At 49.0% G+C, this 15570-nt stretch overlaps 1 protein-coding gene across 1 annotated transcript in view; it reads right to left on the reverse strand.

The window, feature by feature from the left end:
• Window positions 1-15570, reverse strand: part of EPHB1 (EPH receptor B1) — a 424530-nt gene that overhangs the window by 261738 nt on the left and 147222 nt on the right. Inside the window, exon 3 of the mRNA XM_046003565.1 lies at window positions 1290-1971. Coding sequence (XP_045859521.1) covers window positions 1290-1971 — 682 coding nt within the window. The remainder of the gene's footprint in view (window positions 1-1289; window positions 1972-15570) is intronic.

Genomic DNA, 15570 nt, shown 5'->3' on the forward strand with positions numbered 1-15570 from the left:
ACACAAGGCTTAATTAACTCTCTGCTCTCAGCAGGCCTCAGAAAGGCCGCATGAGTGCCCCAGCCCAGGCAATTAGCTGAGTCCAAAGGACTGCGGGGCTGATGGGTCTTAGTGGGCATGTGCCTGGTGCCTGGCTGCAGGCATTTGGGGAGCAGAGAAGTGGGAAAGGACACAGGCAAGGACAGCCTTGTGCTCAGGCCAGAAGGGGGGTGACATCAGGGAGGACAGCTGACAGGATGCTCATGATGGAGCTAATACAGCTCCAACTCCAGTTTGTCCCCCAAAGGTCTGGAGCAGCCTAAATGATGCACTAGGGTCAAGGCTGTCATTTCTGAGGTCTATGTGGATCTAAAACTTTGACAGCTAAAGGCAAAATTTCATAAAAGAAAGCAGTCTTCTCTTCCCCAACTCTGGATACCCTCTACCCATGTTCAGCTTCTATGAACTTACTAAAGAAATGAATCGAGGGCTCTCTAGACCCTCCTATTGACTCTCAGAGAAGAATCTCCAGCCAGTTCAGCTCATTTATTACCATGTACTGGACATGATTTCTCCTGGAGCGAGGGGAGCCCATGTGAGCACACAGCTCCCTGACATGCCCTAAGCATCATTCAAGCAAAGGTAATACAATAGCTAGTACCACCTTCCCCCATTTCTGGAAATGGATCTCCTGCCAGGACACATGAAAGCGAGTCCCCGTCCCTGCCCCAGGACTTGGCATTGAGCCACTGGAGCAAGACCACTAAGCATAGGACTTTGAGTTCACAAGCTGCATGGGTCTAGGACCAAGTTGTGTCAAATGGAGAAGCTGACCCGAAATGACCTAAAATAGTTTCCAAATTCAGTGACTTCTCAACTACACTTGAGTGAACTGTCCATGACAACCCCAATCCTCCATGCCTTAGAGCACAGGCTTAACGCTGTGCAGGGGTGTTTGTGTCTAGGGGAGGGAGGATGAGAGGAGGGGAAAAAGAGCACACGTATGCATGTGAGAGAGAATATGAATGTTCATGTTCCCAAACTAAATATAACTGAGTGGTTATTAAGTTCTTATCTACTGTTTGGAACCCTCTCTATCTCCTCCCTCACTGTAAACACTTGACATTCTGGTTGGACACAACTGAAACATCGTCATGCCTCACACTGGGGACACAGGTTCCCCAGAGCTTTATAATAAGTAGGCACTGCTGCTCCTTTGTGACCCAGAGCTGGAGGAGGGGAAAATTCGAAGATTGGTCCCTGCCCCAGGTGGACAGGAAGCAGAGGCCTTACAAGGCCCTTAGACTTACCCTTGCAGGCCACACTGTTCTCAGCCTCGTAGCCAGGCTTGCAGGTGCAGCGCCCAATGGGCACCATCCACTCTCCGTCCCCGTTGCAGTAGAGTTTGATGGGCACGTCTACTTCCTCTGCGTTGGGGATGCATGTCCCCCGAGCAATCACCAGAGATGTACTCTCTGCCCCCGTCATGGTCTCTGGAAACACGGCAAAATTCTGCACAATGCTGGGACACTTCTTGAAGAAGACACGAACAGAAAGGAGAGACATACAGGCTCCATAATCCTGGAACGCGAGGTAAAAACCATTCCGAGTCAGAGGCCCAAAGCTCCTGACTTCCGTGTTGACCTTCATCAACCTTCCCCCAAAGTCCACCTGGGAGAAGCTCTCATCTGCAGCGATAGTGTCTACTTTGAGGTAGGGGGCCTCAGACCAGAAGGCCGACTTCTTGGTGGCAATGACCGAGTCAGTCTCATAGTAGTACAAGTTGAAAGTCTCCTTACAGGAGCCGGGGACGTTGGGGAGGCTGCTGCAGTCTCTCACAGTGAAGCGCATCTCCGTGTAGATGCGGTGGGCCCCCTGCCGGTTGATGAAGGTGGTGAGGAGCCAGTTGTTCTGGTTGGGCTCGAAGACGTTACACACTTGGTAGGTGCGGATGGTGTTCAGGTTTTCATCGTAGCCACTGACTTCCTCCCACTGAACCGGGCGGGCCATGGGTGCACAAATGCGAAAACACAAAAGAGAGAGTAAGAAGTAAGAAGACCAAGAGAGGAAAAGCAGAGAAGCCTTGGCCTAAAGGGGCCTTACGAGCTCACCAGTCCGGGGGCTTGACCTAAGATAGGAACGCTACTAACCCTCCGTTGCTTTTAAACACTTCCTCATGAGCCAACTTCAAAGATTTCATTGCTGGCCACCCAGAAATAACAACAGACTTCCCTCTAGAAAGCCTGCCTTCATCCAACCAACAGCGCCCCTACTGGGACTATGGCTCATTACAGTCATGGGGACAACCTGCAGCTTCCCGCTCTGGGTGACAGCAGGGACTTGAGACCTCAGTGCCATGGCCTCTCTTCCCCACAGCCACTCCGTGGATTAGGGGTCTGACTACAGAACACCCCTCACCTCAGAAATCAGTTCTGAACCTCATTCCTTTATTGTGGTGAAGCTCTGTTAGGGTCCTGAAAAGCAAATGAATATAAGGCTCTTCAGAATCTCTCAACAAATGTAGACTTTCAGAAATTTTTGTTTTATAACATTAATCCTTTTGCAAGAGTTAGACCAGAAAACTTGTAGGAATAGGGCCTGCTAAGTGAGATCCTTGAGGAAGCAAATCTAGCTTCATTGTGTGCAAACTTCTAGCAGGGACCGGACGGCAGGGAATGATGGAGGGCATCATGCAGGGAGAAATGAGGGCTTCTTAGCAGGGGAGAGACAGCATTCTTCAAACTGGAAAAGAAAACTCATTTTTAGCAGTCCTGTAGGTGGGAAGAAGAAGAGAAACATTGCGTTTATTACGAGCTGTCTCTCTATCTTCCCTATAACATTGAAAACGAGATACTGTCACCCCCAATTTACAGATGAAAAGATATGCAATTTGTCCATGGTCACATCATAAGAGGAGACAGGATAGAGAGGAGATAGGAAAAAGTGCTTTGAATGGCCAGATGTACCTACTAACTTATTTCTGTAACGGATAATAAGGGGCAGGAGGTCCACAAAGGCACGGCTTCCTTAACCACACCATTCTGTGGCAGGAACCAGAGAAGACCCACCGGGTCCTTCTTTCTTGCTTGGGCTGGAAGAAGAAATAGCTGTCCCTACTGGGGAGCTCTCAGAACCCTGACCTCAAGAACTGGGAGTATTCCCAGGGAGTTTCAATGCATCTGGTAAGTTCTGTTCAGCTGGCCAGAAACAAACAAGGGACAGAAGAAATTAAGCTTCCTAAAGTGAAAAGAAAAAATAAATTAAGATCCTTGATCTTAATATTTAGCAGTGGCAAAAAAAAAAAAAAAAGGTAGAAAATAGTACCCCTTTCTCTAAATACTGTGCTAATTGCTTATTGTTCACAGTGTGGAGCTGAAATGGACAAATTAGAATTCTCCACTTAAAAAGCTGAAGTCAATCTGGGGTGCATGGGAAATAGACGCACTTGCTTCCTGTACAGAATTAAGTCCCCTGAAGGAGCCAGAGGGCCAGGCTGTCCTTCAAACATAATACCAGAGCATCTAAAGACCAGGCATGGCATGGGGGGAAAATGGGCAAATGGAGAGATGACCCTACCCACCCAGGCCTGCAGAGTAACATGACAGCCACTCCTGCTGCCCAGGGCCCCACCCCCAAAACACCTGAGTAGCAGTCCATCCAAGGCCCTTCTCCCCCCACCCCTGCCAGCGCCCCCGGGGAAAGTCCCTTCCCCAGCCTGACGTCCCAGGTGAGCTCCTTCCAGATCCCTGCACACTGCACACCTCAGCTGAACTCTACTTAATTTCTTATTTATTCTCTAGAAGTCAACGAACCCCTTTTTATTCCTTCTTAAAGACTGTGTTATGTTCTATTTCAATGTGTTTGTTAAAGTTACTTTCTGCTTGCCTGGGTTTGTGGAACCAGAAGCAAATATATTAGGGAGAAGTTGCTGACAGTGGTTTTAGTTCCTATTTTCAGACCTCTCTCCTTTTCATGGCTGTTTTAAAATAACATTTTCCCCGTGGATCCTACGTGAATTCAGAGGGAAGGACGGGTTTGTTCTGCAAGGGTTTAAACAGCAGAGTCCCCATCTTCTACTTCAACCGGGCTGTGTAAAGTCTCAGCACGAACACGGGGCACCTTTGTCAATGCACAGGTGAAGCCTGTGGCCCCACTTAGGAGAGGAACCTTCCCAGGCAGAGTCCCTGACTCTGTAGTAGTCAAGACTCCCGCAGCTTCACTGTGTGGGAGCAGGACGGGAAGCCCGCCTTTCGGGGCTCACCTTAGCACTGAGACTGTCACCACTAGTGAGTCTTAAGTAGACAGAATGAGGCATTTCTACTCTGGTGGAGCTGGGATATTGAGAACATTTATCTTAGAAAATGACACTGATTGGTATTATAAGACCCAACAGAGGTAATCGCTTCCAACATTAACCTCTTTGGGCCTCAGTTTTCTCATCTGTAAAATGAGGAATCATACTGGGTGACCCTGAGTTATAAAATTCTACACAGATTTAATTGATTCCATGGCAGCTCCTAAGGGAGGGATCGAAGCAAATTAGGAGGAATACAGCTGTATATTCAAAGGGAAAGGGTAGAGAGAAATTGAGAGAAAGGAAAAATAACTCCCTGATGTTTGGGGAAAGGCCAAGACAGAATCTCATATTCATTTCTTTCTTTCATTCCCCTGCCAGTGGGTAAGACAGGGTTTGGAAAAATAAATGTTCTCAGAGCGGGCTAGAGGAGGAATGAACACCTTCCAGGCAAGTAGCCATTAGGCTTGGGGGCCTTGAAGAAAGGGAGTATTTCGGCAGACAGAGAGCAAGTGGAATGGCATTCCCAGCGGGGAGGGACAAACACTGTTATTTGTTTGTGATATGTGGAATCAGCCTCCTTGCTTTAGAGTTGTACCTCATTCATTCATCAATGAAAAAAAATATTTACTGAACGTGAACTTTATGCCAGGCATTCTATTCGCCACTGGGGATACAACAATATGAAGCTTATAATCTAGGGAGAGAAATAGAAATCAGACAAATGGTTAGTAAAGTAACTAAATAATGACAATTGGGGGGCACCTGGGTGGCTCAGTGGGTTAAGCCACTGCCTTTGGCTCAGGTCATGATCTCAGGGTCCTGGGTTTGAGCCCTGCATTGGGCTCTCTGCTCAGCAGGGAGCCTGCTTCCCCTTCTCTCTCTGCCTGCTGCTCTGTCTTCCTGTGATTTCTCTCTCTCTCTCTGTCAAATAAATAAATAAATAAAAATCTTTAAAAAAAAATAATGACACTTGGGCTAACTGCTATGAGGGAAAATTACAGGGTGCCAAGAAAGGGGATATACCTGATACAGAGAGGAGTGTCAAGGAAGACCCTCCAAACTGAGAGGGGGTGGTCAGAGAGGAGTTAGAAGTGTGTACCCGGCGGGGGCTGAGAGGAACAGAGAAGGAGTGCAGCATCGAGGCCCAGCAACAGCAAGTGCAAAGGCCCTGTGGTGGGAAAATGTGGCCTGGTGCCACTGAGTAATGTCACCTGTGTAACAGAAGAGTCACAAAAAGCTACAGGTGCAAGAATAAGGAAGAGGAGAGGATGAGTCTGGTCTAGAACTCTGGATTTCATCCTGGGGTAACTGGAAGTCACTGATGAGTTTTAGTGAGGAGAAGCATAGGTGATCAGAGCTGAGTTTTTAGATCTCTGTGATGTAGAAACTAGATTGGAGGCCACCCCAAAACATGGTCAGGACAACTGGATGTGTGTGTAGCAGTACCAACAACACAGGACAGTATGTTGAACTAGACCTGTAGAAACTGAAAAGGTATCCTGGGGTAGAATCTCTAGGTTCTCATGGGGCGAGTGTGGGGGAGGGGCCAGAGAGGAGCTTGAAAAGACTACGGGTCATGCATTCCCTCAGCACTCTTCCACTCATCAGTCCTACCTCCCCAACCACACTTTGAGCTACGCTGTGTTCCCAGGCACAATGCTTTCCAGCTCTCTAAAAAAGAGGAGCCTTACCAGCTCTGGATATCATACCCCACAGATGTGTAGAACCCAGATTCTTTCAGCCAAGGTCTATGCTAGCCCCGGTCCCCGGGGAGGCACTCTCACTGCCTGTCCCAAAGTGATTTCCTAAAGGTCTCTGTTCAGTGACAGCTTCTCAGCCTCTCCTTCCAGGCATCTGACCTATGTTTCTTATGTTCCTTTCTACAATTGTCTTTTTCCATTAAAACAACAACAAAGCACCATGACTTTTTTATCAGCTTGGCCAAAAATTAGAAAGATAAAGTATCAAGTCTTGGTAAGAATCTGAAGCAAAGGGTACTCACAAGCCTACTGGTCACAGTGTGACTAGGGAAATCTTTGAGAAGTCATATCAATAATTTCTCTCAACATTTACAATGTTGGCCACCACTCAAATCAGTAGGGAAGAGGTACATCATTTTAAGAAATCATTGTGATAACTGAGTAGCCATCTGGGAAAAAACAACTTTGCCTCCATATCTCATTCCTTACCTCAGGATAAATGCTTAGTGAATCAAAGCTTGAATATTAGAAATGAAACCATAAAAATACTAAAAGAAACTATGGAGACAATTTATGTGCAGTAATTATGAAATGAAACTCAGAAGCCACAAACGAACAGATTGATCAATTCAACTCCATACAATTTTTTTTTTTGAAAGATTTTTTTATTTATTTATTTGACAGACAGAGATCACAAGTAGGCAGAGAGGCAGGCGGGGCGGGGGGGGGAGGGGGAAGCAGGCTCCCCGCGGAGCAGAGAGCCCAATGCAGGGCATGATCCCAGGACCCTGGGATCATGACCTGAGCCGAAGGCAGAGGCTTTAACCCACTGAGCCACCCAGGTGCCCCTACAAATTTTTTTTTAATGGCAGAACAAAAATGGCCAGAAGTAAAATCAAAAGGAAAAAAAAAAAAGGAAACATGCTGGGAAGGAACTATTTGTAATTTATCATGGATAAAGTATTAATTTCCCTTAATATATAATCTATATATCAATAATAAAATACAAAAATAAGCAAAGGACGTTAACAAACTGCTCACTAAAAAAGAGAACTCATAAACATATGAAAAGATACTGGACATTACTCAATATAACCAAAATGGTAATTAACCACATTGTGATACCTTTTTTTTTTTTTAATCTGTCAGATAGAAGTTTGATAACATACTGTGTTGGAGAAGGTATGGAAACTAAGCACTTGATCTATAACTAGATGAAGGGCAAATTGGTAGAGGCTCTGTAAAAATTCTGGTTTTCTTTATCAAAATTATATTTGCATATACCCTTTGACCCAGCCATTCACTTCTAAGATCAAGCCTCAGATATTCTTTTCTATATGCAAAGATAGGTATGAATAGTTATTACCTGCAGCTACCATCAGCTCTAGAATTTTATGCTTGCTCAGAACACCTGGAGGTGGCTGGGCCTCAGAGGATCATGGGCCTATGGACAGTGTAGCAGCCTTCTCCGATTTGCTCTGAGTGGGACCTCTGGGAGCTTTGCACAAGCGTTGTAGGAAGAACCGTTAATCAAGACTGAAATTCTCATCAACCAGTGCGACAGGGACTACTGAGAGTCTGCAATAATTTGACTAAAAGAAAACAAGGTCCAGGATTGTTCTTGGGCATCTTTATTTGTGGGCTAAGATTTATAAAGCACACCATTCTGACTTTAGGCCTCCATTCTTAGAGCTCTCAATCAGATTCCAATACGGCACCTAAGACCCTTGTTAATGTCCATCAACTAGTAAGCACCTAAATAAAATGTAATGTGGCCAGAAAATGGAATACTATCCAGTTATAAAAAAGAATGAAGTGTTGATACATGTAACAAGGATAAACTCTAAAACGCTGTGCTGTATGAAAGAAACTTGACTCAAGAGTCCACATACATGGAATCATGTATATAAACTGTCCAGAAAAGGCAAATCTATAGATAGAAAAGCATTAGTATTTCCCTGGCACTGGAGATGGGAATGGGCAATAGCTTCAAATAGGCATGAACAATCTTTTGTGGAGGTGATGGAATGTTCTAAAATGGGATTATGGTGATAACTATATCATTCCATAAACGTACTAAAAATTATTGAACTGTCCAATTCAAATGAATACATTTTATGACATGTAACTAATACTTCAATGTAGCTTTTTTAAAAAAGTCCTCTTTGGGGCGCCTGGGTGTCTCCATCGGTGAAGTGTCTGACTCTTGATTTCAGCTCAGGTCCTGATCTCAGAGGCAGGCTCTGCACTCAGGGGAGAGTCTGCTGGAGATTCTCTCTCTCTCTCCCTCTCTCTTTGCCCCTCCCCTTGCTCGCACTCTCTCATGTGCACTTTCTCTCTAAGATGAATAAATAAACCTTAAAATAAAACTCTGTTTTCTGGTCCAGCCTACACCTTGACACCCACAAAAGGCATGCCCATTGTAACTTTAGGCCCCCGTGTGACCTAGCCACTGAGCCAGGGATGCCCTTCTCACTCTTCCATCCCTATATCCCAAGCGACCAGTATTTGCTTGACCAAGTTTACTTGTGGATGAACACGTGATGCCCGAGGTGAGGCAAAGTTGGCAACCAGAGAGGGGACAGGTGGCCAAGGAAGTGGAATCCCCATCACTGATGCTGGGAGTCTAAGGAGAATCACCAGCGTGATCCAAAGATGAGATCAGAACCTTGGGCCCAGTAGCCCACTCAAGGACCCCTCGATTTTCCAGCCTGGAGTCAGGCAGGCATCAGGCCAAAATACCCTCCGTGTCTAACACACCCACTTTGCCACTGTAATTTGCCATTTCTTCAGAACAATGCTCTCCTTACTTGGCTTCTCCCTCGCATCCCCATGACCACGAACTAGGGATGGCATTACTTAATGTCTGGACTTATGCCCTGACTTGCTGTTTGTCAGAAAGTAATGACAACAGACCAGGCGAGAGATGGCAAGGGTTCAAACCAGGGCCACATCCTCTCACATCTGCGCCCAGAGACAGTGCCCGTCCCCGCCTCTTGCTGCTGTTGTTGAGGTTCTGATCGGCCTGACACCTTTCTTCCACCCCACCCTCATGCCATCTCCATTCCTCCAAGACACAGAACCAGAGAAGAACAGATCTGGCTAGAAACCACTCTAGGTCATGCTGACGAAAACCTTTTGCTGACAGATGGGCACACTGAAGCCCAGGGACATCCCATAGCTGGCCTGAAGTCAGGCAGCTGGTGGGTGGCAGTTCCGAGCCCTCGGTGTGGCTCCCTCCCGTGAGGGGGCTCAAGTATTCTGTCCTCCATGACACCTTCCTGGCTTGTATGCAGCTACCATTTTTCTGAATGCTTACAGCATGACTGAGCTTATTCCACACAATTTAGCATTTCATAAGACACTGTTTTGAACTATTTGTTAATTGCTCCGTGTATGACTGTGGATTCCGCTACCAGGCTGTGAGCTCCTTGAGGACAGGGAATTATGTTTTGACTAATTTATTAGTTGATTTCGACAAGCGAAATAACTGCATGCATTTAGCTTTGCAGCACGGGTATCACACAACTGCGTTTTTATTCAGTAATGTCTGGGACCCGTGAAATCCACTGGTTTCTCAGGAATCCCTTCTCCTTTCCCTTTATGCCCTGGGAGATGCCGACCACACCCAAGGCTGCAACCACCTCAGGTCTCACCCATCACCGACCTCCAGGTCTGCCGGGCACCCCAGGCTCTCTACCCCACCTGGCTGCTGGATGCCTCCTGATGAACATTGGGCATTCCCCCACGCTCTCTGCAGTCCTCCTGCACACAGTTGGCCCCTCCACCAGCCAGGCCCTATGCCAGCTATCCAGGAAGCACTCTAGACTCCGCCCTCTCCACTTCCATTCCCCATCTTTGGGTGGAGGTGCCAAACCCATGTCTCTGGTCTCCTCCAGAGCTCATTCACACAGTCTGCCCTTTCCCCCTCCCCCGCCTCCTGCTGAAGTCCCTCCCCCTCCCCGTCACTCTGCCAGTCCTTCTCTTTAACTCCCCTGCCCCAGTGAGTTTTCTAAAACACAAATCCACCTTCCCCACGGGCTGGCCCTTAGCAGGCTGCACTGTGTTGGGGACCTCTCTGTAATCCCAGCACCTAGCCCTCGATAATTACTGTAAGATTGAAGGGATGAGCAAGGCCCTGGTCTGTTTCTTAAGTTCCCTGCCTCCTTAGCCCCTGATCCTTTCTGGGGACTTAGTGCAGGTGACACCTGGCTAACTTGCGCCTTGAAAAAGAAACAAAGCAGCTTTGCACAACCAGCAGAATATTAATAGCCTTTGAAAGGGCACTATTATTGATGCAAATGGACCACCAGTCCTTGAATCCTTGAGATAAACGTAGTAAAGAAAACAATGACATCCATCAGAAAGTACTTGTTCAGCTTTGAGACCATGACTTTGATGTATGGGAAAGACAGCTTTAGGTTCCTTCAAGATCAGCGGTTGCTAAACCTGCTTGCTGAAGTCAGGTGTCGTAGGTCTGTTGCTCAGGAGTGGCCCGTATATCCCCTATATGCAGGCTGGCTGTGTGTGTGTGTGTGTGTGTGTAAAAAACACGCTGTTCCCCTTCAAAACCACTGCGTGAATTCTACCTGCCCATCTACCCTGACTTCTAGAACAACCTTCAGAAACTCTAATGCATTCTTTAACCTCCAAGAGCGAATCTGGATTTTAAAAAAGAGGCAAAAGTCATTTGCAGCCAAATCTGATGAGTCAGATGGATGAACAAGCTAAGAAAGAATATTCCTTGCTCAAAAATGAAGAACTGCTGCAGAATGAAGTTAAGAGAAGCGAGCTGATTTCCCTGTATGTCTCTAAAGACAGTTCCAAGCATGGAGCTGGGGAAAGATTTGTGATAGTTACCAGCAACCTGGACTGCTGCTGCGACACCCTGTGTAGACCCTGCCCCTCCCGAATGCCCAGAGGCTACCACGTCTGCATCCTATTAACTGCCCAGGAATAAGCCATTTCCGTGGCACCTGGCCAGGAAGGCCACTTCCTCGGGACACTGCGGAGAAGGAAGAGATCATTGAAATTGGCTTTGTGGCCTCTATTAGCCTAACAAGAACCTAGCTATTGTGATTTGTATGAAGCCCAGTGCATTTAAACCCACTTTTAAAATAAAGGGTTGCATAACTACTACATCCCCAAGCAGTGTCCTGGGTGTCAGGGAGACCCAGCAGTGAGCAAGAGGCAAAGTCCCCGCTCTTGGGGGCCTCATATTCTAAGAGAGCAACCCCAAAGATGAACAAGTCAACAAAGGAACAGTATCAGACTGTCCCATACTCTTAAGGAACAGGTACGGGGACAGAGGGATGGCTGGCAGTGGGGTCCTCAGGGAGGGCGTCCTCTTTGAAGTAGAGATCTAAATGACACACGGGAGTCCCCAGCCTGGAGGGCACACGAGGGAGGGGCATTCCAGGCTAGAACAAGAACGGACTCTCTGGACCAGAAGTGTGCCTAGCACAGGGCCAAGAGAGCCTGGAAGCAGGGTGACTGCCAGATGGTACAGGACAAGGGGCAGGGAGGAGGAGAGGCAGGACAGGTTGCCAGAGGCCGGTGGCCGGATGCCTGTCAGTTACAGCTCTGTAACCATGAATGACTTCCTGAGTGTTAGTTTCCTCATCCACAGAAGACTGTTTACCTCCGTGGGTGCCTAGAGGACTGAGATCATGCGAGTAACCCATCTTGCTCCAGGCCTGAACGGAGCTTCCATTCAGTAAGGACCCATTATCATTCCCACCAGCGTCAGCAGCAGCCCCATTGCTAAGTCAACCACAGGATCCACCTCAGGCTGACGCATTGGGATGTGGAAATCATCTCCTCCATCTTGAATAAATAATCCTGCCTCTGGTCAGCAGAAGGGCCGGACGAGAGGGCCGAGTTCCACCTCCCCACAGACACAGAGGGCCAACCAGGGCCCCCCTTCCTGCCCCTCCTGGAATCTCCAGGGCGTTCTCTGGGCAGGGCTCAGCACGGGTTCCCTCCTCTCAGCTAGGCAATCCCTGGAGGCATCGTCAACTACCAGCTCAAACCACAGGGAGAGGAAGTTAGACACGGCGCCCAGGCTTTGGTCCCATCTGGCAGTCTGTATTTGGGCACAAACTGCTGTTTGAAGGAACCTGTTATTCTGCAGACTGTCATTGCCAACACGCCCCATGGAACCATATGGAACGTCCCCGGCACTGCCCAATCAGAGGAAACCCAAAGACCCACTTTCAGACCCCAGTTAGAGATGGCTGCCTCTCTGAACAAGAAGCCCACTGAGGCTGGGACAGCACACAACTTCACAGAGCCTACAGGAGGCCCCCGATTCTCATGGAGAAGCAGATTTCTAGGGCTGGGCCAGAGCCACTCCCCCCCCCCCCCCAATCAGCCTGGACTCCAAGGCTCCGGTAGAGACAGGACACTAGGCTTCAAAGAGCTGGGATATTAGACAAGCTAGAGGGCTAATTAAAATGTAAAATGTGGTCCATGGGGCATAAATTCCTACAAGCCCTGAGGGGTCTACCATTTAGTACACCAACCAACCAAGGCAGCGATTTACTCAATGGCCCCCCTGAGGGCTGCGAGAGAGCTCACCTCCCAGTAGCTTTCATTTCCCTCCCAGATGTGCTGGGCTGGGAGGACAGGAAGGGCCCCCATTCGTTACCATAGCTCCCTGTGACATGCCCCAGAACTGGACCTGCTATCAGGGACTGCTTTAAAGGGCTTTCCTCCTACAGGGGTACAAGGCTAGGCATTCCTTCAACTACATACTCCGTGATGCAGAAAAGCACAGGGAGGAGGAGAAGGGACACAGATATGGAAACAATTAGAATATGGAATACATACTCATTGTTTCCCAATGCAGTCTCTAAGAGTCTCTACAAAATCCTTTTAAAAAAGACTGGGACGGGGGGCGCCTGGGTGGCTCAGTGGGTTAAGGGCTCTGCCTTCAGCTTGGGTCATGATCCCAGGGTCCTGGGATCTGCCTGTCGGAGTCCGGCTCTCTGCTCAGCGCAGGGCCTGCTTCCCTTTCTCTCTGCCTGTCTCTCTGCCTACTTGTGGTCTCTGTCTGTCAAGTAAATAAATAAAATCTTTTAAAAAAAAAAAAAAAAGGGGGCTAGAGGGAAAAATGCAAGAAACACTGTCTTGAGGTGGAAGCAGGAGAGATGCCCCTGAGCGGAACACATCCTGATGGCTGGGAGGAGATTTCCGTTGGGATTAAGTGGCACTGCTGTCACCATGCCTAACTCTTGCACTGCAGAAGTCATGTGACCCCTGGCTTAGCCCGAGAGTCCAGACTCTGGAGTCAGAGCAGATGCAGCCGTGTGACCATGGGCAAGTCCTTAAACCTCTCTTAGCCTCCGCTGCTCTCATAGGACCTACCTCAGGAGATGGGCATGAGGATTAAATATGACAGTTCATGGCATCCTGGGCCCCTGCAAGTCAGTTATTATGGGTTTCAGCCCTCCAGAGAAACATGCTTAGCCTCTCTCTGAGCACAGGTCTGTTATTTTTCTTCAAAAGTCTTGGTTCTCGGGGAGGCTCAGATGGCTGGGCATCTGCCTTCAGCTCAGGTCATGATCTCCAGGTGCTGGGATCGAGCCCCATGTCCAGCTCCCAGCTCAGCGGGGCATCTGTTTCTCCCTCTCCCTCTGTCTCTCCCCCTGCTTGTGCTCTCTCTGTCTCTCTCTCAAATGAATAAATAAAATCTGGAAAAAAAACTGTCTGGGCTCTCCTTCATGGTGTGTATGAGCTATGACTCTTCCTTGTCTGCCTGGTTGTTTGCCCCTGTGTCTCATCTTTGGTGCGTGTGTGTGTGTGTGTGTGTGTGTGTGCCCATGTATGGTTGGGTGTGCTGGCTGGGGCCCAGGTGGGACCTGTTTGCCCTCCCTTGGTTATACTCACCTACCAATTGTCTTATGGGCACCGGTGGGCTCTGCCCATTCCCAGCCAGGGTGCACACCTCTCTCTGCTCAAAGATCCCAGGGCTCTGGGAGCCCCACTCAGGGACGGTGAGGCTGGCTGGGCCCAAGGTCCAGATGGCATGCATCTCTTTGCATCCTGGCACATTTCACACCCCGGTCTCTGCCAGCACGCCAGGAGAAACACTGCAGGCTTGTGCCTCGGGAGGGGGGACCTGGTCCACAGCCCCCGGGGCCACTGTAACTTCCACCAGGCAGCAGCATCTCGTACCAGGCCCTGCCTGGAGTGGGGTCCTCAGCCATTATGACAGCTGCTGCTGCTGTTGACACTGCAACAGTGACAAATTCATCCTTCTGACAAGATCCCTTTAAATAATTCACAGGGAGCTAGGGATTAAGACACTGTTTCTCTCTGTCTCTGTTGGGATTTAAAACACCTCCAGCTGGGGTATTTAAAAAGAGGATAATGGGCTGCCCCTCTTGGGTCTCCCCTCCCCCTTTCCTCCTCTTTCCCATTTCCCAAACTCAGCCCCCACCCCACCAGCCAGCCCCATAACAAGGAGGCCCAGAAAACAAGAAAGAAAAAAAAGGAGGGAACCAGTGCTTGGCTGGTCACTATGGCAACCGTGGCAGGGTATTCAGCTATCATTATCCCAGTGCCTCACACATGTGATTATCTTAAGCTGTCGACTGAATGTGGTCCTCACTGGTGTCCAACAAGGCCTTGTCGAACAAGGCAGGGGCGGGAGCTGCAGGGCCCTAGGCCCCAGCTGCCTAATCCCGCTCTGCCCAGATCTGGGTTCCACTGAGAGGAGCACAGTTACCACTGGGAGAAGCTGAGCACTTGTCCCTGCAGCTCCAAGGGATCTCTGCTCAGTAGCAGAGGTCGGCCACCACACTGGGAGAGGGGCTAGGGACACGGGCTCCCCACTGCATGGGGGCGGAGAGTTTTGACTGCATGAGGACCAGGCTGTCTGTGGCCCGCTGGAGCCATCCTGGAGACAAGAGAGGAGGCCATGGCGGGCGGAAGAGGCTGGCCTCCCTAAAGTTCTTGGCTTCTGGCCATTCTCAGAGTGGAGGAGAATTCCCATTCCCTGGGTGCACTAAAATCAAATATAGCCCAGGGAGAGGACACAGCACCCTCCATTCTGCCTACTCCCTCCTGATGGTGAGCTTGTGGCCACTGTGTGTCACCCACATCAGGACATCTTTTCCTGGGACTGCGGCTGCTCGCGTGTGGTCAGGCTGGGAAGCCTGGCGAGGACTCTGATCTCACTCCTTTACCTCCTCGACTTTGCTACAGATTGGACTGAGGTTCCCAGGTCTACAAACATTCTTTGAATAACATGATTGGTGGTCACCCCCTTCAAGGCATGCTCCAGAGTTTCCAATATTTCTTTTTAAACTCAGCTCCCAGAAAGAGCCCATCATAGCAGGGGCACTCAGGCCGGTGCCGCACACAGTGGGCCTGCCAGCCTCTATGACTTGTACTGGATGACTGCAAATCCCACCCACTCGGCCTGGCCTCTCCTGCTTCTGCATCCTGTGGTCATTTCCCGTGGAAAGGAGACCAGCCACATTCAAGGCCCCACCTCCTGAGGCCCCGCCTACCTGGGTCACTCCTGGCTTGCTGCTGCCTAATGAGCGAGCTATTGACACCTACCTGTAAAAGCAGCCCATTGCCGCT

This window comes from Meles meles, chromosome 4, assembly GCF_922984935.1.
Source record: "Meles meles chromosome 4, mMelMel3.1 paternal haplotype, whole genome shotgun sequence".
Taxonomy (NCBI): domain Eukaryota; kingdom Metazoa; phylum Chordata; class Mammalia; order Carnivora; family Mustelidae; genus Meles; species Meles meles.